General features: G+C 41.0%; 1 protein-coding gene across 1 annotated transcript; it reads left to right on the top strand.

Annotated features, from left to right (window-relative positions):
* The first annotated feature begins 4,504 nt into the window (after nt 1–4,504).
* On the top strand, nt 4,505–5,407 carry LOC133398216 (programmed cell death 1 ligand 1-like). The gene has a single exon (XM_061669830.1). It carries the CDS (start codon nt 4,505–4,507, stop codon nt 5,405–5,407), a length of 903 nt encoding a protein of 300 aa, XP_061525814.1.
* The last annotated feature ends 16,767 nt before the right edge of the window (nt 5,408–22,174 follow it).

Genomic DNA, 22,174 nt, shown 5'->3' with positions numbered 1-22,174 from the left:
TGAAACTCAATCTGAAAAAATGCCAATTTGCTAGGTTCCAAGTAGATTACTTGGGGTTCCAAGTGTCAGAAGACTTGGGACTTTCAGACGCTTATCGGCAGAAGATTGAACAAATCCTACCCCCAACGTCCGAAAGAGAATTACAGAGGATACTCGGACTATGTAACTATGTTCGGGATCATGTCCCCTATTATCAAAAACATGCAAAGCCCCTTTATGCCCGTCTGCGGAAAAATCCCGAAGAAGAAAAGTCTAAAAACTGGCATTGGTCAGCTAAAGACCAAGAGAACTTAGAAGAATTAAAGAAAGCAGTGAGAAACGCTGTACAACTAGAACCAAGGAGTTTGGAAACAAGATTGATTGCAAAAGTGGAGTGTGACGAGGACTCGGCTATGGTGAGCGTCAGTAATGAAGGAGCTGGCTTGGTGACTTTATGGACTTACACCCTGAGCAGTGTGAAAAATAAGTTTCCCCGGGAAGAAAGGGAGCTGGCAGTCCTAGCCAGGTACTGGGGGACGTTGAAGGACTTACCCCAGGGACAAGGAATAAAGGTCATCACACTGAGCCAAGTCCATCGCATTTTACGGAAAGACACCATCGAAAGCACGAAAGCAACCAATGTGAGATGGGGGAGATGGGAGGATATCCTACTGGACCCCGATTTGGAAATAGGACCAATAACCCCCTCGTCAAAGAAACGAGTGAAACCAGAGGTAAAAGTTGAAAAACCATACGAATGGATTCTCTATACTGATGGGTCGAAAAAAGGTGAAGACCAGTCTGCCCACTGGGGCTTCATTCTTAGACATGAGGGAGAAGAAAAGTGCCGTCGCAAAGGCATAACCCCTGGCAGTGCCCAAGCCGGGGAGGTTACTGCAGTATTGGAAGGACTGTTAGAAGCCATAAGGCTGCACGCGCAGCCTTATGGCTAAAGATAGTGACGGAAAGTCACTATTGTGCACAAGCTCTGAAAGAAGACCTGTCCATTTGGAAGAAAATGGATATGGAGGAGCGAAGGGCAAATCAGTAGCCCATACAGAATTATGGAAAAAAATAGCCGAGTTGAGGTTAAATATGAACATAGATGTTGTCCACCAGAGAGCCCACGTTAAAGACGGGGCCCATTGGAGAGGAAATGATGAAGTTGATAGATACGTCCAAGAGAGGAGATTAGTTGTTGTAGGAGCAGACGGATGGGACAAGACCCCTGGAGGAAAAGTGGTCCCAGAAGAGTTTGTGCGTGAGATTACTACGGCCGTACATGAAGCGCTAGGCCATGGAGGTACCTTACCCACAAAGAAAGAACTGGAAAGACTGGAACTTTGGATCTCAGATAAGAAAGTCCGAGCCGTGTTGCGAGAATGCGAGCAGTGTAATTGATACAACGCAGGACGCCGAGGACAGTGAGCTGAAGGATTGACTATCAAAAGCACTGGGCATCAGTCTGCATGGACGTGGCAGGCTCCATGGGAGTGAATGGTGCGAAAGGTGAGAAGTACCTAATCGTGCTAGTGGATTCGATGTCAGGACATTTTGGATTAAGAGCAGTGCGGAAAGCTAATGCTAGAAGTGTCATAAAGACACTAGAGGAAGGATGCACGTGGCTAGGAATACCAAAAGAGCTAAGGACTGATAATGGAACACATTTCAAAAACGCTGCGGTGGACAGGTGGTGTCAAAAATGGGGAATAACTAGAATTTATTCACCGCCTTACACCCCCCAAGCTAATGGTGTAGCCGAAAGAACCATTGGTTTAGCTAAAAATTGGCTAGGAAAAAATGCTAATGGAAAAAGAATGGAGTGAAAAATTAGTGGAATTAGTCAAGGACTTGAATGGGAGGAGCAGGACTGGAAGGCCGTCCCCCTCAGAGGAATTGAATCAACACCCCTTTGTCGCCCTTGACATTGGCAGAGTAAAGGAAGAGACAAGTCCCCAGAAAGAGAAGTGCCCATTACAAGAGGGACAGCGAGTATGGGTCAAGTCACATTGTGCATCTGACGAGCAAGCAGTAAAGACCAAATATGAAAATCCTGACATCGTAGAAGAAGTGTTGGACAGAAACACAGTGCGCCTCAAGGAGAGAGGGATCCAAGGGGTAGAGCAGCTTAAACCAATACCAGTCGATTCAGCTAGAAGCCGAAATAGAAGAAAAATATGAGTACTGCAGTGGAAGAAGAAGTTCCGCCTTTTGTCAAGTTGGCCATGATGAAAGGTGTTGTGGTCACACGGAGGACTACGAGTGGAATAATGGCTGGAAGAGCATTTAAACTTTTGGAGAATGCTAAAAGAGGATATCTATACGAAGGAATAGAGAGTTTGTGTTGGCGCCAGGTGAATCAAGACTGTGTGTCCTGCGGAAGAACCGAATCACAGGCGGACAGAAGACATGAGATAAACCGGAGTTGGACCGCAGGATCCCCGACCTTGGAGGAATTGGGACCAGCAAAGGTACTTGACACTTACATTTGTGAAAGATGTAGAGTGAGAGATTTGCCGAGGTTAAAATTCTATGCTCAATGCGATTGGAACCCACAAGAAAGTGAAGGACAGAAAAACTGTGAATGTTGGTGGAATGGAGCAATACTACTACATTGTGACCACTGCTGGAGAAGGATCCAGACAGGAGCATTGGTATTAGCTGGTAAAGCCGAAGGATGGCAAGTAACCAAAACGGAGACACCAATAAGCTGGTTACCTCCAATTTTGATATCCCCTACAAAAAAGAGGATACATAACAGAAAACTAGATATGGGACTATCGAATCTACTTAAAATGAATTGGACAGAGTGGGCAGAAGACGAACGCCCCGCAAAGATAGTAGAACATTCAGTACCAGTAGCAACTAAGGTACAATTGGATCCTCTGTACACCTCAAGGATTGGAACATCCTGGGAAGTGATAATAGGTAATATTTTGGCCAATGAACATATCCCAATAACCCTCTTGCCCAACATTTCGCACGAACGAGAAGTGGGAGGAAACGGCTTGTATACCCATCTAACGTTGTTGGACGAAGCCACCAAGAGGTTAGAGTATAAAGAGAAGGTCGCCACACTCCAGATGAGTCCAGCAATACCTCACCTGGTGATTCCAGGCCAAACGGCAGTGAAATATTGGGTCGAAGTCAGAGTCAGAGTAGCCATGGTACCCTATGAAGGAATATACTCCCTAGGTATGGAGTTGTCAGTGAGAACAACCGTCAGAGAAAGGGAAAGAGATTTAAGTGGAAGCCCTATGAGGGTCTTAAGTGAATTAAGTGGAAGGACAGAATTGTTAACGCTAGCAGAAGCGGCAACAGCGGAATTAGAAAATTGGCAAGAGCCAATCGAGACTGCCTCAAACGATTCAGAGGACAACGACGAAGAGATTAATAGTCTAAAAGAACACCTTGAAATAAGGAAGACAAGGTGCCCCCACCCTGGTTGTAATGGGGACGGGCATATACTGCCAAATAGGACAAAACATCAGTCGCTGAGAGGATGCCCAAAATATAATGAAATATGGCCCAAGAAATATGGAAGTCCAAGATGGAGGAAAATAGGACAAGTAGTGAAAGCGAAAAAAAGCGTTTCAAAAGAAGATGAGGAGTGGACGCAAGGAAAGACCAAAAAGAATAAACGACGGCAACCTACCATGAGGAAATCCTCCCCAGGAAAGGAGGCACAGGAACCAGAGGAAGGCCGCCGAACACAAACGATTGAGGTTGGTGACGAAATATTTAAGATACGGCTCTCTCATCTGTGGAAAAAGCCAAGTGAAGAGTTATCTTCCTCGTCGAAGGAAGATTAAAAACCTAAAGAAAGAGAATTAAGTGCGCGACTCAGAAAATCGCGTAATTAAATTGGAAAGGCAAAAGGTTTCTATGTAAAACATAATTGGAAAAATGTTAGTGACAATTGCAAGAATTATACGATAAAGAAGATATAATTAGGTTGAAGACAATTGAATTATAAGAGACACCCCTTAAAGGGGTGGGGCCTATGTGAGAGTGACTATATAATGGGATCGAAGCAAGTTAACTGGTGCCGAATCCCTAAGGCGGCGCAGTCTCACACAGCATAACGAAGAAAGAAAGGAATGGATCAGCTGAATACCCTGAGAGCTCGCACGACTGAATTAGAGGAACAAGCGTCGAACGTAGCAGAGGCGTTAAGACTCATGCTGACAGCACTACAAGTAGTACAGAAAGAACAAGAGGAGATAACAGCTCTCGTGTTGCAGCATCGAGCCGCATTTATAGATCAGAAACCCTTTCTCACCAACTTGGAAGAATTTATAGAGAAAACAACTGAGAGGCTGATTACTTTAGCAGCCGGGACAACTGACTTGTCCCATAGGTTGGACGAAGTAGAAGGACAACTGGATCGCTAAAAGGAATATTCGCCCGACTTCATGAACCTAACAAACATTCAAGCTATAAGAAAAAGAGCCAGATACTCCAATCAAGGAAGCAGAGAAAGGTAAAATAACTATTTTGCTGAAGAAAATAACAAAAAATTTAAATGAAGTGGACTAATATCTTTATTTTGCAAGTCATGTTCCAGCCATGTCTTCAGGTCATGTTAACCACCACGGCGGAGCAGACCTCATATAAGGCCGAGTTGGAAGGAGACGTGGTAATGGGCTGTAGGTTCTTCCCTTTGTCTCAGCATCCCTACGAAGACTTGACGGTGTCCTGGCACTGGACCTCGCTGGCTCGGTCACGAGAAGTGTACCAAATGGAAAAAGGACAGGAGCAGAACTCCTCCCAGCATTCGGACTTCCGAGGTCGCGCCAGGCTGCTCACCGAACAGATTAAAGATGGCTGGGCGAAGTTGCAAGTAACCAGGCTTCACATCAATGACACGGGAACCTACCAATGTAAAATAAGAACAACAAAGGGAGCTGACTATAAGGATATTAAGTTATCAGTGACTGCACCTTTCAAAACGGTCACCAAAAACATTTTAAAATCAGCAAAAGAGCGTAAGCTTGTGCTAACCTGTCAGTTTGAGGGCTATCCAAAATCTACGGTCACCTGGGAGGACAATCACCAGCGAGAACTCAACGCCAGCACCACCGTTGTGTTGACAGAAGACCGCCTTTTCAGAATCACCACTCAGATACGGGTGGCATCATCGCAGAAAAACAACTACACGTGTAGCTTTAACAGTAGCGGCTCCTCTACATCTTTTCTCATTCCAGAAGACACACAACTACAGAAAGGGAACCAGCACAAGGTAGCTGTAATTACTGCAGCAGTAGGTGCGATTATTAGAATTACACTAATTGGCTTAATAATAGTGCTAATTTATCTGCAACAAAAAGGCTTTGGAAAGAATATTAAGCCCGACTGGGCTTCAAGGACCAGACGGATATTCAAGTTACCAGAACCAACCTCGAACTCGAGGGCGGAGCGAGTATAAAAAGGAAGTAAGATTGGAACAATTAATAGGAAGGACTGCCAGAAAGGAGCAACAGTCGCAACCAAGAACAAGCATGACCGAACCCAGAGCTGAGGAGAAGATTGAATGCAACAGACTAACTAATCAAGTGGACAAGGAACCAGGCGGAAGGATGGAAGGGGGGAACCTTCACACGACTGACACCCCGCATTATGACACTCCTAACCCGCATTATGATACTCCTAAACCGCATTATGATACTCCCCAGCCAGGAACTGTGAAGAACCCCTTGTCACAACATCAAGACGTAAGACAACCAGTTCATACTTATCACACCTTAGGACGAGAGATAAAACAAAAAGAAAATGCATACGAGACACCGACCGTAAAGGAATCGGAAGAGACCATGTATGAACAACCCGACCGAGATGAAGAATGGGACGCATTCAGGCAAGAGGAAATACCCCGTTATAACACACCACAGACATTTTGGCTCAAATATTGGAGGAGAATGAAACGTATCGGGATCTTGGCGTGCGGCTGTATCATCATGTATGTCCTGCTGATGTTGATGACGAACCTTAACACTCGGTATGAACTCAAACAGAACAACCTTTTGGATTTGACTACTATCCGACACGGAACTACAAAGATAACTAATCAAACATGTTGGAAAGTTCGTCGAGTACCGTCAGTGGAATATTGGAAACAGGATAATAGATCCGATTCAGGCACAGGACAAGACACAATTAATGATTGTAACAAATCTCCCAAAAATAGTTCAGGGCCCTTGGAGATACGGAAAGGAGGGAAGGACCTAAGCGCATGGCTGAGGAACTGCACCAAATACCCAGTGATGACCAAGAAGGTGTGTACCACACATATTGTTCAACAGGCTCAATGGACGAAGGAAATCCCTATTATCAAGTTGACTGTGCTGTGCTTAGAACAGAGTGAGAAAAGAAAGGTTAGGAAAAATTGGCTCCAAATAGGTCACGCGGAACCAATGTGGTATACCAACGAACAGTTCGCAGGTCTGCCTGACGGCTCAGGGGGATATTGGATACCCAAGGCGGCCAATAAGGACATCGTTTACATAGCGGCACCCCTGAATCGTAATTGCACCACTGTGTGCCCGAGATGGGAACCATGCTGGAGCTGTTTGACTTTCACCTGTGCAAACCAACCAACCATCCATGGAAAATGACAGTCAAGTATCCTCAACCACTGAACCAACGAAGGTAACACCGACGCCTTATAAAAATAGTTTGGAAATTAGAGCAATAAAAAAGCCTCCAAGGAAGCGACGCTCCACGGAAGATAAAATTAAAGAGTGTCAGCAGAAGTTGATGCAAGAAACTCCTTCTCTACACCCCCGTCTATGGAATACTGGTAAGAAAACCAACAGTTCCTACCATTTCCATGTATTGGCCTACAGGGGAATGTATCTCCAGAATGACAATTTTGCACCGGAATTTGTAAGCCTGATTATCCAGTCTGTGGGTAACCTAAAATACCAAGGAATTGAAGTGGACTACGAACCCTGGCTGAATAACTCCTTAACATGGATTAGACCAGTGCGTGCGTCCAGATGGATTGCTGAGAGGAAGGAATCATCATATAAGTTAGTACCGCGAGTGACGCGATGGTATTATCAACGACTTCCTACCCCAACGGATTTGCTCTCAGTGCCCGACGGTGATTTCCACAAACTGGATCAATGTGTAGTTCTGAGAATAGTTGGGCAACTTCATGGAAAATAATGGACAAAGGGCACCTCACCTAGATGTCCTTTGGAAGAAGAAATAGGAGCACTTTCTACCAAGTGGATTTACAATTGTACAAGCCTGAAAAAGAATGACACGGTCAAAGGAATTTTGCAAGCATGGAAAGAATACCACACGAGAGACGAAACTAAGACTTGGTGGGGTTTTAACCAGAAAGAGTTACAACAGTTCGTGATTCCGTGCTTAAACAAAACACAAAATTATTGGGTTAAGTATCAGTATTTGGCAACAGTATACTCTAAGGAACAAGATCTGTGGCCTGATTATTCAAGAATAAGTGGTGGGGGAGTTGATCTTTATGCCAACCCCAGACCCTGGGTAATGACTTGTAATAAACCAAAAAATAATTGTACTATACAATTAGCGAGACAACCGTGTGACAGTGTACCAAGATTTAAGGAGCACTGCAGGGATATATATCCAGATAAAAATTACGCTACTATAGAGGGAGCGGTATGGATTAAGAATAGTCAGAATCAGTGGATACGACATGAGGCTAAAGACAGACAATATTGCACACGATGGCAGGAAGATTACGGTCTACTAAAGACAATTAACCAGGGTAACCCCCAAGGCTATATTCCATACAAACCTGACCCTGAAATACAGATTCTCGAGGGGCATGCGTTCCGGAAGAGCTTATGTGAAGGGAAAGAAATAACAGGTTTCGAATGGGTAGGCTTTAATAGAATTTATAACAACGGGACATGCTACGAACCCTATGAACATTGGTTGTCATGCGGCCGTGGCGATAAGCGACATAATTGTAAATGGTATGAAAGAGTAGGGACGGTTCTGGGGGAAAATGTCAAAGAAGTCGGCATACCCCTAGTCACAACTCCGGTTGAGATAGTGAAAGAAAGCCTAGATATAGGTTCTTGGCTACTAGACCTGGCCAAGGATATAGGATGGTGGCTGCTGTTGGGACTTGCAATAATAACTGTGGCTGCAATAACTGTGGCAATCATCAAAAGAGGACAACAAGGAAAACCCATGCCTGGGCAGTACAGAAAGAGGGGGACGCTTCCAAAAAGAAACGTCGTTGAAGAGGTCTACATGCAGCTGCTCAAGAATGGGGCGGAGCCAAAGCGAAAGTGTCTGATGGCCAAGGATGAAGAAACCAAGGAGGGGGTGGAGCCTGTGCGAGTATAAATGCTGGCACACGGCGCTGTCCTCCTCAGTTCCAACTTCGTGGTGGAAGAGTGAGCATCGAGCCATGGCGTGTTCTTCATCCAACAATGACACTTATGATAGACCAGGCGCTTTGCAGAATGTGAGTAATGAACCTCAATATTGGATGATTTTAGCAATATGGGTGATCTATTGCTGTACTGGACAATGGCATTTTAATCAAGTGACTCTGATCATCATTTGTGCCATAGCTATAGTTAAAGTTTATATAATAATTGATTATAAAACACCCAAAGGCGTAATAGAGACATTTTTGTTAACAGGCTGGATAGTCTTAGACGTAACATCAATGAAATCCTTTGAGATCATTTACGGAGCAGTGGTGTTGGAGGGTATACTGGCAATAGCCATGGCCTTATACGTGATGAACCTAGTCATTAGCCTTCAGAAGAATAAAAGTAAGAAGATATGGATTTGGCGATTGGCTAAATTAATAGTATGGGGAACCATTTGGGGTATTATTTCCATTCTTCTTTGGATGCGCTTAATTGATCAATTAGTTCTGATTACCTGGTTCTTCACATACTCAGCCTTCTTTACCCTCCCACCTCGAAACTCTGCTGCTCGGCGAGTGACATCCCCCTCACTGCGGCGCAGTTTGAGTATACGCTCGCTGAGTAGAGATAACACAATAACACGACCTCCGGGTCAAGTGACTTTTGTAAGGGACCGGGATGATGCCGAGGATCCCCTTCAGTTGATGATTTGTGTTGACTATGTGTATGTTTACAGAATGTAATTACCCCGCGGTGTGTCCTTTGTGGGAATGCCTCCCTTCGATCCGCGTGGGTCGTGGCCAGTTCCTTCCTGGGACACTGCTGCTTCCCTTCGCCGCTTAGTTCAAAGAGGGAAGTCTGGCTTGTACCTGATGGGATCTACCTAAAAAAGGTGGCGCGAGAACAAGGCTTCCTTACTGACGACTGGCTGTGGCTGACCTGGCGACTAAGGGTATTATGACACATTCTGTTTTAGGTGTACCTTTGATACCCCTTGTGATTCTAACCGAGGACGGCCATTATCTGGGTCGAGTCCATCCATTGCTTCGCATGGCTTGGCGCCTAGCTAGCGGGGGCTACCGTTTCACCTTCCATATGAAGGGCGGTTCCTGCATAGCAGTTAGCCCCGTGACACGACCACCACCAGACCAGGGTTTGGCCACCACCACTACTGCTGACCATCGTTCAGACCGGGTATCTAGGCCTGAGGCCCCCGAGCCCATTGCCGCCCGACGAGCGCCAGCGGTCAGCAGCGTCGCATCAGCAGCACATCCACCGTCTCCGAGGGAGGTGATAGATGTGGATGAGGAGGAAGAGGAGGAGGAAAGTGTGTATGACAGCTGGACTCCTACCTCTCCTCCACGCACCACATTGGTGGTTTTCTGAAGCAACACCTCCTCGTCCGACGACCCCCGGGACACCTGGCGATGTGTTGGAAATGCTGATGGATGTGGTGGTGAACCCTGACTATCTTGATCCAGAACCAGCTGTGGCAAGTGGCGTTCAGGAATGGACGGCTATTGTCAACGCGTACCATGCGCCAAGGACCCAGTTCATAGTGGGGCTGGGTCTCAGCTCAAGGAGGGGGTGTCGAGTGGGCGGCCAAGCCACACATATAAGCGATGGTACAAGAGGTTGTAATTGGCTTATGTGGCTGGGTTCATGTGATTGAGCTTAGCCCCAGTTTCAATTCCTGGTTCAACCACCAGAGGCTGCCAAACCAAATTTAGGTTTCAATTCCTGGTTCAACCACCAGAGGTCGACAAACCAAAATTAGATCATAAAGTAAGAGTCGCCAGGTCAAGCATAAGTCTTCTTATATATATCAATACTATTAAAACCCCTTGTCATAGTAAACAAACACATACTGAGGTCAACTGCTTATATAATCAATTGCTTGATTTTATATCTTTGAGATAATTTTGATGTTCTCTGTGATGTTATAATTCAGATGTTCTTTTGGAAATCATTGATAAAAAGTACATCAAGCCTAATAAGGCTGTTATATATTATATGTTATTATATATGTATATATATGTTATTATATGTTATATATTATTCTTACTTTTGTATTACTATTATACAATGCTTTGGAACAGCTTTAATGCAAAGACTGTGTAAGGTTGTCTCTCTCACCTGTGTAAGGTTGTCTCTCTCAGGCAACGAAGCACACGAATGCTCTATGAAGTAAGCACGGACATGTTGAAATGCATGAGAGAATTGTATTCACATGAATGTATATACATTTAACTGACAAATAACATATACACATGTATTGCAGAATGCTTAGAGATTAACGTAATGTGATGAAGTGTATTGGTTGTGTTCAAGACATATGAAATATGCTTGTCATTGAATGAATGTATTGAAGAGCCAACAAGACATGAAATATGCTTGTAGTCGATTGTATTTACTGTGAACCTATTTTGGGTGAGCAAAAGGGAGGTCAATGTCAGAACACTGAATGAGTAATGGAGAAATAGGTGCTTTCCACTCAGGCCAAAGTCAGGACACTGAATGAGTTATGGAGAGATAGGTGCTTTCCACTCAGGTCAAAAGTCAGGACGCTGAAAGGCTGGAACCGAGGTTATAAGAACTCCTCACACTGACAAACGGGGCTCCTTATTCTCTCGAGGTAGGGAGACACACGTTCTTTTTCCATCGCAATGATCAGGGACAGGCTGGCAGGAGGACTTCATTTTTGAATCTTCCTCTTTAATTGGGTAAGACTAAAAGGATATTATAATAAGGTAACTAATAGAACCGCTATTGACATTGCGTGGATAAGGGAAAAGAGCTAGTCAGCTGTTCAGGTATTCTTATGTCCAAATTATCTTATTATGAATTGGCATTACGGCGCTGTAGGACTTGATCACTCCTTAAAGCTCACTCAAAAGGTAAATACTTGTTTTATGATTTATTACTTTTGAACTACTTCTACTTCTTTCCATTTTTATTACTCTTATTATTGTTCATTTTATATTACAAACCCATACTGTCATATTATCAATTTAACCTTATGTAATCACTGAAATAAATACCTTGCTTTAATTCTATTCTATTTTTGTCATTCTTATAATGAGAATTAATCTCAATCTTAACACTCAACCTCTTATAAGTGATTGAACGTCGACGATACCAATACCACCGGATCGTATTACAATTCCTAAAAGAGTAACTCATCTAAATTACTTCGGCTTAATGCAAAAACAAATCCGTACGGTCCTAACAAGGACTGTTAAATTTACTAGGTCTTTAACAAGTGCAAACGATTTTTAAGGGATGAAGCTGCTGTAAAAATGGAGTACTCATTTTAATTATCCTTTCACTCGGTGCGGTTACTCATCAAGGGGTGATCAGTGAGGGCAGACCGGATTGGCTCCGTAAAACTAAAGCCAGTTAGCACACCTAGGCGAATTCATCTCGACACCGGCTTAACAGCTCCTCGTCCCCTCGCGCTTACGGTGTTGGTGCCGGTTTCCTCTTTTCGCCGTAGAATTTAGTCAGTCGATCCCACTACTTAATGGAAGCTTCAATTTTTTGCGCCGTGCTATCCGGTGCCATCTTCACGAAAGTCGCTTCATTTCACATTTCTTTTACAATCATTCGCAGCGCTTTAACATATCTGCTTGGAGCTATGACCTGTTTTGTTTTATGCCATACATTTAATAATGTGACCCCTTGTTTGAGTTGTTCCCTAGCTCTTACTATGTGAGCTTCTTCGTCTTCATCTTCACCATCCACCCATCTCTCATAGACTTGTTGTGATGTTTCATTGGATCCTATGGGATTGGCAATAATATATTGTAGCCATATTTTCTTAGCTATTTCTCCTCCAGGAGCCTCTCTGACCATTGGCCACATCTCAATTAAATAATCTTTGGCTGTTTCTTTCTGAGTCTTTGGCCGGACCAATTCCTTCAAAGCCCTAAATTCTTGCATATCTCTTTCCGTGCTGTTTGGTTGATACATGGAGTTAGTTCCAACCGTTGTCATTCCTAGCGGTATTATGTCCTGGGAGGGCTGATTTGCAGGGTTGATCTGATGTGGCATTTCAAAATAAATGTCCACAGAAATTGGTATATTTTACTGTCATGGTCACGGATTTAAAAAATTCATTAAATAAAATCTGTGAGTTATAACAACACCAGTCCAGTTCTGGGGGACAATACACCACCCCAGGTCACCAACAAAAGAGGTATCATCAAAATCTGATGTGGCATTTCAACATAAAAGTCTCTTGAAATTGGTATATTTCATTTTCATGATCACGGATTTCAAAAATTAATTCAAAAAATCTCTGAGTTATCACAACACCAGTCCAGTTCTGGGGGACAATACACCACTCCAGGTCACCAACAAAAGAGGTCTCATCAAAATCTGATGTGGCATTTCAACAAATGTCTCTTGAAATTGGTATATTTCACTTTCATGATCACGTATTTCATAAAATTAATTTTAAAAAATCTCTGAGTTATCATAACACCAGTCCAGTTCTGGGGGACACTACACCTCCCCAGGTCTCCAACAAAAGAGGTCCCATCCAAATCTGATGTGGCATTTCAAAATAAAAGTCTCTTGAAATTTGTATATTTCACTGTCATGATCACGGATTTCAAAAATTAATAAAAAAAAAATATCTCTGCCTTATCACACCAGTCGAGTTCTGGGGTACACTACACCTCCCCAGGTCTCCAACAAAAGAGGTCCCATCCAAATCTGATGTGGCATTTCAAAATAAAGGTCCACTGAAATTGATTATATATTCACTGTCATGGTCACGGATTTTAAAAAAATCATTAAAAAAAATCTCTGAGTTATCACAACACTAGTTCAGTTCTGGGGGACACTACACCACCCCAGGTCTCCAACAAAAGAGGTCCAATCAAAATCTGATGTGGCATTTCAAAATAAAAGTCCACTCAAATTGGTATATTTCACTGTCACGACCACTGAATTTATACATTCATTAAAAAAATCTGTCAATACTACTTCTTTTAAGAAATAATTAGAAATAATTCCGTTCGTATCGCAATACCTTTACCTTTCATACATGTAGGAGACAATCACATCAAAATAAAGGTCCACTGAAATTGATATATATTCACTGTCATGATCACGGATTTCCCATCAAAATCTGATGTGGCATTTTAAAATAAAAGTCTCTTGAAATTGGAAAATTTCACTGTCATAATCACAGATTTCCAAGATTCATTAACATTTTTTTTTTGTTTTCACAACACCAGTCCAGTTCTGTGGGACACTTCACTGCCCCAGGTTTCCAACAGAAGAGGTCCCATCAAATCTACTGTGGCATTTCAAAATAAAAGTCCACTGAAATTGATATATTTTACTGTCATGAACACGAATTTCAAAAATTCATTTAAAAAAATCTCTTGAGTTATCACAACACCAGTCCAGTTCTGGGGGACACTACACCGCCCCAGGTCTCTAACAAAAGACGTCCCATCAAAATCTGATGTGGAATTTCAAAATAAAGTTCCACTGAAATTGATATATATTTCACTGTCATGATCACGGATTTAAAAAATTCATTAAAAAACATCTGTGAGTTATCACAACACCAGTCCAGTTCTGGGGGACACTACACCGCCCCAAGTCTCCAACAAAGGAGGTCCCATCAAAATCTGATGTGGCATTTCAAAATAAAGTCCACTGTAATTGGTATATTTCACTGTCATGATCACGGAATTCAAAAATTATTTGATAAAAATCTGTGAGTTATCACAACACCAGTCCAGTTCTGCGGGACACTCCATTGCCCCAAGTCTCCAACAAAGGAGGTCACATAAAAATCTGATGTGGCATTTCAAAATAAAGGTCCACTGAAATTGATATATATTTCACTGTCATGATCACGGATTTCAAAAATTAATTCAAAAAAATACGTGAGTTATCACAACACCAGTCCAGTTTTGACGGACAATACACCACCCCAGGTCACCAACAAAAGAGGTCTCATCAAAATCTGATGTGGCATTTCAAAATAAAGTCCACTGAAATTGGTATATTTCACTGTCATGATCAGGGATTTCAAAAATTATTTGATAAAAATCTGTGAGTTATCACAACACCAGTCCAGTTCTGTGGGACACTTCACCGCCCCAGGTTTCCAACAGAAGAGGTCCCATCAAATCTAATGTGGCATTTCAAAATAAAAGTCCACTGAAATTGATATATTTTACTGTCATGAACACGAATTTCAAAAATTCATTTAAAAAAATCTCTGAGTTATCACAACACCAGTCCAGTTCTGGGGGACACTACACCGCCCCAGGTCTCTAACAAAAGTCGTCCCATCAAAATCTGATGTGGAATTTCAAAATAAAGTTCCACTGAAATTGATATATATTTCACTGTCATGATCACAGATTTCAAAAATTCATTCAAAAAAATACGTGAGTTATCACAACACCAGTCCAGTTTTGACAGACAATACACTACCCCAGGTCACCAACAAAAGAGGTCTCATCAAAATCTGATGTGGCATTTCAAAATAAAGTCCACTGAAATTGGTATATTTCACTGTCATGATCACGGATTTCAAAAATTATTTGATAAAAATCTGTGAGTTATCACAACACCAGTCCAGTTCTGGGGGACACTTCACCTACCCAGTTCTCCAACAAAAGACGTCCCATCAAAATCTGATGTGGCATTTCAAAATAAATGTCCACTGAAATTGGTATATTTTACTGTCATGGTCATGGATTTCAAAAATTCATTAAAAAAAATCTGTGAGTTATCACAACACCAGTCCAGTTCTGGGGGACACTACACCGTCCCAGGTCTCCAACAAAGGAGGTCCCATCAAAATCTGATGTGGCATTTCAAAATAAAGTCCACTGTAATTGGTATATTTCACTGTCATGATCACGGATTTCAAAAATTATTTGTTAAAAATCTGTGAGTTATCACAACACCAGTCCAGTTCTGGGGTACACTACACCGCCCCAGGTCTCCAACAAAAGACGTCACATCAAAATCTGATGTGGCATTTCAAAATAAAGGTCCACTGAAATTGATATATATTTCACTGTCATGATCACGGATTTCAAAAATTCATTCAATAAAATATGTGAGTTATCACAACACCAGTCCAGTTCTGGGGGACAATACACCACCCCAGGTCACCAACAAAAGAGGTTTCATCAAAATCTGATGTGGCATTTCAAAATAAAGTCCACTGAAATTGGTATATTTCACTGTCATGATCACGGATTTCAAAAATTATTTGATAAAATACTGTGAGTTATCACAACACCAGTCCAGTTCTGGGGGACACTTCACCTACCCAGTTCTCCACCAAAAGAGGTCCCATCAAAATCTGATGTGGCATTTTAAAATAAACGTCCACTGAAATTGCTATATTTCACTGTCATGATCACGGATTTCCCATCAAAATCTGATGTGGCATTTCAAAATAAAAGTCTTTTGAAATTGGAAAATGTCACTGTCATGATCACGGATTTCCAAGATTCATTCAAAAAAATTTTTTGTTTTCACAACACCAGTCCAGTTCTGTGGGACACTACACCGCCACAGGTCTCCAACAAAAGAGGTCCCATCAAATCTAATGTGGCATTTCAAAATAAAAGTCCACTGAAATTGATATATTTTACTGTCATGAACACGGATTTCAAACATTCATTTAAAAAAATCTCTGAGTTATCACAACACCAGTCCAGTTCTGGGGGACACTTCACCTACCCAGTTCTCCACCAAAAGAGGTCCCATCAAAATCTGATGTGGCATTTTAAAATAAACGTCCACTGAAATTGGTATATTTTACTGTCATGGTCACGGATTTCAAAAATTCATTTAAAAAATCTGTGAGTTATCACAACACCAGTCCAGTTCTGGGGGACAATACACCACTCCAGGTCACCAACAAAAGAGGTCTCATCAAAATCTGATGTGGCATTTCAACAAATGTCTCTTGAAATTGGTATATTTCACTGTCAAGATCATGGATTTCAAAAATTCATTAAAAACAATATCTGAGTTATCTCAACACCAGTCCAGTTCTGGGGGACACTACACCTCCCCAGGTCTCCAACAAAAGAGGTCCCATCCAAATCTGATGTGGCATTTCAAAATAAAAGTATCTTGAAATTTGTATATTTCACTGTCATGATCACGGATTTCAAAAATTCATATAAAAAAATAAGTGAGTTATCACAACAACAGTCTAGTTCTGGGGGACACTACACCAACCCAGGTCTCCAACAAAAGAGGTCCCATTATAATCTGATGTGGCATTTCAAAATAAAAGTCTTTTGAAATTGGAAAATGTCACTGTCATGATCACGGATTTCCAAGATTCATTCAAAAAATGTGTTTGTTTTCACAACACCAGTCCAGTTCTGTGGGACACTACACCGCCACAGGTCTCCAACAAAAGAGGTCCCATCAAATCTAATGTGGCATTTCAAAATAAAAGTCCACTGAAATTGATATATTTTACTGTCATGAACACGGATTTCAAACATTCATTTAAAAAAATCTCTGAGTTATCACAACACCAGTCCAGTTCTGGGGGACACTTCACCTACCCAGTTCTCCACCAAAAGAGGTCCCATCAAAATCTGATGTGGCATTTTAAAATAAACGTCCACTGAAATTGGTATATTTTACTGTCATGGTCACGGATTTCAAAAATTCATTTAAAAAATCGGTGAGTTATCACAACACCAGTCCAGTTCTGGGGGACAATACACCACTCCAGGTCACCAACAAAAGAGGTCTCATCAAAATCTGATGTGGCATTTCAACAAATGTCTCTTGAAATTGGTATATTACACTGTCATGATCACGGATTTCAAAAATTCATATAAAAAAATAAGTGAGTTATCACAACAACAGTCTAGTTCTGGGGGACACTACACCACCCCAGGTCTCCAACAAAAGAGGTCCCATTATAATCTGATGTGGCATTTCAAAATAAAAGTCTCTTGAAATTGGTATATTTCACTGTCATGATCACGGATTTCAAAAATTAATTTAAAAAACATCTCTGCGTTTTCACTACACCAGTCCAGTTCTGGGGGACACTACACCTCCCCAGGTCTCCAACAAAATAGGTCCCATCAAAATCTGATGTGGCATTTCAAAATAAAAGTCCACTTAAATTGATATATTTCACTGTCATGAACACGGATTTCAAAAATTAATTTTAAAAAATTTATCTGCATTATCACAACACCAGTCGAGTTCTGGGGTACACTACACCTCCCCAGGTCTCCAACAAAAGAGGTCCCATCCAAATCTGATGTGGCATTTCAAAATAAAGGTCCACTGAAATTGATATATACTCACTGTCATGTTCACGGATTTAAAAAAATTCATTTAAAAAAATCTGTGAGTTATCACAACACTAGTTCAGTTCTAGGGGACACTACACCACCCCAGGTCTCCAACAAAAGAGGTCCCATCAAAATCTGATGTGGCATTTCAAAATAAAAGTCTCTTGAAATTGGTATATTTCACTGTCATGATCACGGATTTCAGAAATTCATTAAAAAAATCTGTGAGTTATCACAACACCAGTCCAGTTCTGGGGGACAATACACCACTCCAGGTCACCAACAAAAGAGGTCTCATCAAAATCTGATGTGGCATTTCAACAAATGTCTCTTGAAATTGGTATATTTCACTGTCAAGATCATGGATTTCAAAAATTCATTAAAAACAATATCTGAGTTATCTCAACACCAGTCCAGTTCTGGGGGACACTACACCTCCCCAGGTCTCCAACAAAAGAGGTCCCATTCAAATCTGATGTGGCATTTCAAAATAAAAGTCCACTGAAATTGATATATTTTACTGTCATGAACACGGATTTCAAAAATTCATTTAAAAAAATCTCTGAGTTATCACAACACCAGTCCAGTTCTGGGGGACACTTCACCTACCCAGTTCTCCACCAAAAGAGGTCCCATCAAAATCTGATGTGGCATTTTAAAATAAACGTCCACTGAAATTGGTATATTTTACTGTCATGGTCACGGATTTCAAAAATTCATTAAAAAAATCTGTGAGTTATCACAACACCAGTCCAGTTTTGACGGACAATACACCACCCCAGGTCACCAACAAAAGAGGTCTCATCAAAATCTGATGTGGCATTTCAAAATAAAGTCCACTGAAATTGGTATATTTCACTGTCATGATCACGGATTTCAAAAATTATTTGATAAAAATCTGTGAGTTATCACAACACCAGTCCAGTTCTGTGGGACACTTCACTGCCCCAGGTTTCCAACAGAAGAGGTCCCATCAAATCTAATGTGGCATTTCAAAATAAAAGTCCACTGAAATTGATATATTTTACTGTCATGAACACGAATTTCAAAAATTAATTTAAAAAAATCTCTGAGTTATCACAACACCAGTCCAGTTCTGGGGGACACTACACCGCCCCAGGTCTCTAACAAAAGACGTCCCATCAAAATCTGATGTGGAATTTCAAAATAAAGTTCCACTGAAATTGATATATAAAGTTCACTGTCATGATCATGGATTTCAAAAATTCATTAAAAACAATATCTGAGTTATCTCAACACCAGTCCAGTTCTGGGGGACACTACACCGTCCCAGGTCTCCAACAAAGGAGGTCCCATCAAAATCTGATGTGGCATTTCAAAATAAAGTCCACTGAAATTGGTATATTTTACTGTCATGGTCACGGATTTCAAAAATTCATTAAAAAAATCTGTGAGTTATCACAACACCAGTCCAGTTTTGGGGGACACTTCACCTACCCAGTTCTCCAACAAAAGACGTCCCATCAAAATCTGATGTGGCATTTCAAAATAAATGTCCACTGAAATTGGTATATTTTACTGTCATGGTCATGGATTTCAAAAATTCATTAAAAAAAATCTGTGAGTTATCACAACACCAGTCCAGTTCTGGGGGACACTACACCGTCCCAGGTCTCCAACAAAGGAGGTCCCATCAAAATCTGATGTGGCATTTCAAAATAAAGTCCACTGTAATTGGTATATTTCACTGTCATGATCACGGATTTCAAAAATTATTTGTTAAAAATCTGTGAGTTATCACAACACCAGTCCAGTTCTGGGGTACACTACACCGCCCCAGGTCTCCAACAAAAGACGTCACATCAAAATCTGATGTGGCAATTCAAAATAAAGGTCCACTGAAATTGATATATATTTCACTGTCATGATCACGGATTTCAAAAATTCATTCAATAAAATATGTGAGTTATCACAACACCAGTCCAGTTCTGGGGGACAATACACCACCCCAGGTCACCAACAAAAGAGGTTTCATCAAAATCTGATGTGGCATTTCAAAATAAAGTCCACTGAAATTGGTATATTTCACTGTCATGATCACGGATTTCAAAAATTATTTGATAAAATACTGTGAGTTATCACAACACCAGTCCAGTTCTGGGGGACACTTCACCTACCCAGTTCTCCACCAAAAGAGGTCCCATCAAAATCTGATGTGGCATTTTAAAATAAACGTCCACTGAAATTGGTATATTTCACTGTCATGATCACGGATTTCCCATCAAAATCTGATGTGGCATTTCAAAATAAAAGTCTTTTGAAATTGGAAAATGTCACTGTCATGATCACGGATTTCCAAGATTCATTCAAAAAAATTTTTTGTTTTCACAACACCAGTCCAGTTCTGTGGGACACTACACCGCCACAGGTCTCCAACAAAAGAGGTCCCATCAAATCTAATGTGGCATTTCAAAATAAAAGTCCACTGAAATTGATATATTTTACTGTCATGAACACGGATTTCAAACATTCATTTAAAAAAATCTCTGAGTTATCACAACACCAGTCCAGTTCTGGGGGACACTTCACCTACCCAGTTCTCCACCAAAAGAGGTCCCATCAAAATCTGATGTGGCATTTTAAAATAAACGTCCACTGAAATTGGTATATTTTACTGTCATGGTCACGGATTTCAAAAATTCATTTAAAAAATCTGTGAGTTATCACAACACCAGTCCAGTTCTGGGGGACAATACACCACTCCAGGTCACCAACAAAAGAGGTCTCATCAAAATCTGATGTGGCATTTCAACAAATGTCTCTTGAAATTGGTATATTTCACTGTCAAGATCATGGATTTCAAAAATTCATTAAAAACAATATCTGAGTTATCTCAACACCAGTCCAGTTCTGGGGGACACTACACCTCCCCAGGTCTCCAACAAAAGAGGTCCCATCCAAATCTGATGTGGCATTTCAAAATAAAAGTATCTTGAAATTTGTATATTTCACTGTCATGATCACGGATTTCAAAAATTCATATAAAAAAATAAGTGAGTTATCACAACAACAGTCTAGTTCTGGGGGACACTACACCACCCCAGGTCTCCAACAAAAGAGGTCCCATTATAATCTGATGTGGCATTTTAAAATAAACGTCCACTGAAATTGGTATATTTTACTGTCATGGTCACGGATTTCAAAAATTCATTAAAAAATCTGTGAGTTATCACAACACCAGTCCAGTTCTGGGGGACAATACACCACTCCAGGTCACCAACAAAAGAGGTCTCATCAAAATCTGATGTGGCATTTCAACAAATGTCTCTTGAAATTGGTATATATCACTGTCATGATCACGGATTTCAAAAATTCATTAAAAACAATATCTGAGTTATCACAACACCAGTCGAGTTCTGGGGTACACTACACCTCCCCAGGTCTCCAACAAAAGTGGTCCCATCAAAATCTGATGTGGCATTTTAAAATAAAAGTCCACTTAAATTGATATATTTCACTGTCATGATCACGGATTTCAAAAATTCATATAAAAAAAATAAGTGAGTTATCACAACAACAGTCTCGTTCTGGGGGACACTACACCACCCCAGGTCTCCAACAAAAGAGGTCCCATTATAATCTGATGTGGCGTTTCAAAATAAAAGTCTCTTGAAATTTTTATATTTCACTGTCATGATCACGGATTTCAAAAATTCATTATAAAAAATATCTGAGTTTTCACTACACCAGTCCAGTTCTGGGGGACACTACACCTCCCCAGGTCTCCAACAAAATAGGTCCCATCAAAATCTGATGTGGCATTTTAAAATAAAAGTCCACTTAAATTGATATATTACACTGTCATGATCACGGATTTCAAAAATTCATATAAAAAAATAAGTGAGTTATCACAACAACAGTCTAGTTCTGGGGGACACTACACCACCCCAGGTCTCCAACAAAAGAGGTCCCATTATAATCTGATGTGGCATTTCAAAATAAAAGTCTCTTGAAATTGGTATATTTCACTGTCATGATCACGGATTTCAAAAATTAATTTAAAAAACATCTCTGCGTTTTCACTACACCAGTCCAGTTCTGGGGGACACTACACCTCCCCAGGTCTCCAACAAAATAGGTCCCATCAAAATCTGATGTGGCATTTCAAAATAAAAGTCCACTTAAATTGATATATTTCACTGTCATGAACACGGATTTCAAAAATTAATTTTTAAAAATTTATCTGCATTATCACAACACCAGTCGAGTTCTGGGGTACACTACACCTCCCCAGGTCTCCAACAAAAGAGGTCCCATCCAAATCTGATGTGGCATTTCAAAATAAAGGTCCACTGAAATTGATATATACTCACTGTCATGTTCACGGATTTAAAAAAATTCATTTAAAAAAATCTGTGAGTTATCACAACACTAGTTCAGTTCTAGGGGACACTACACCACCCCAGGTCTCCAACAAAAGAGGTCCCATCAAAATCTGATGTGGCATTTCAAAATAAAAGTCTCTTG

This window comes from Phycodurus eques, unplaced genomic scaffold, assembly GCF_024500275.1.
Source record: "Phycodurus eques isolate BA_2022a unplaced genomic scaffold, UOR_Pequ_1.1 contig_26, whole genome shotgun sequence".
Taxonomy (NCBI): Eukaryota; Metazoa; Chordata; class Actinopteri; order Syngnathiformes; family Syngnathidae; genus Phycodurus; species Phycodurus eques.
This window is presented reverse-complemented; position numbering and strand designations above follow the sequence as displayed.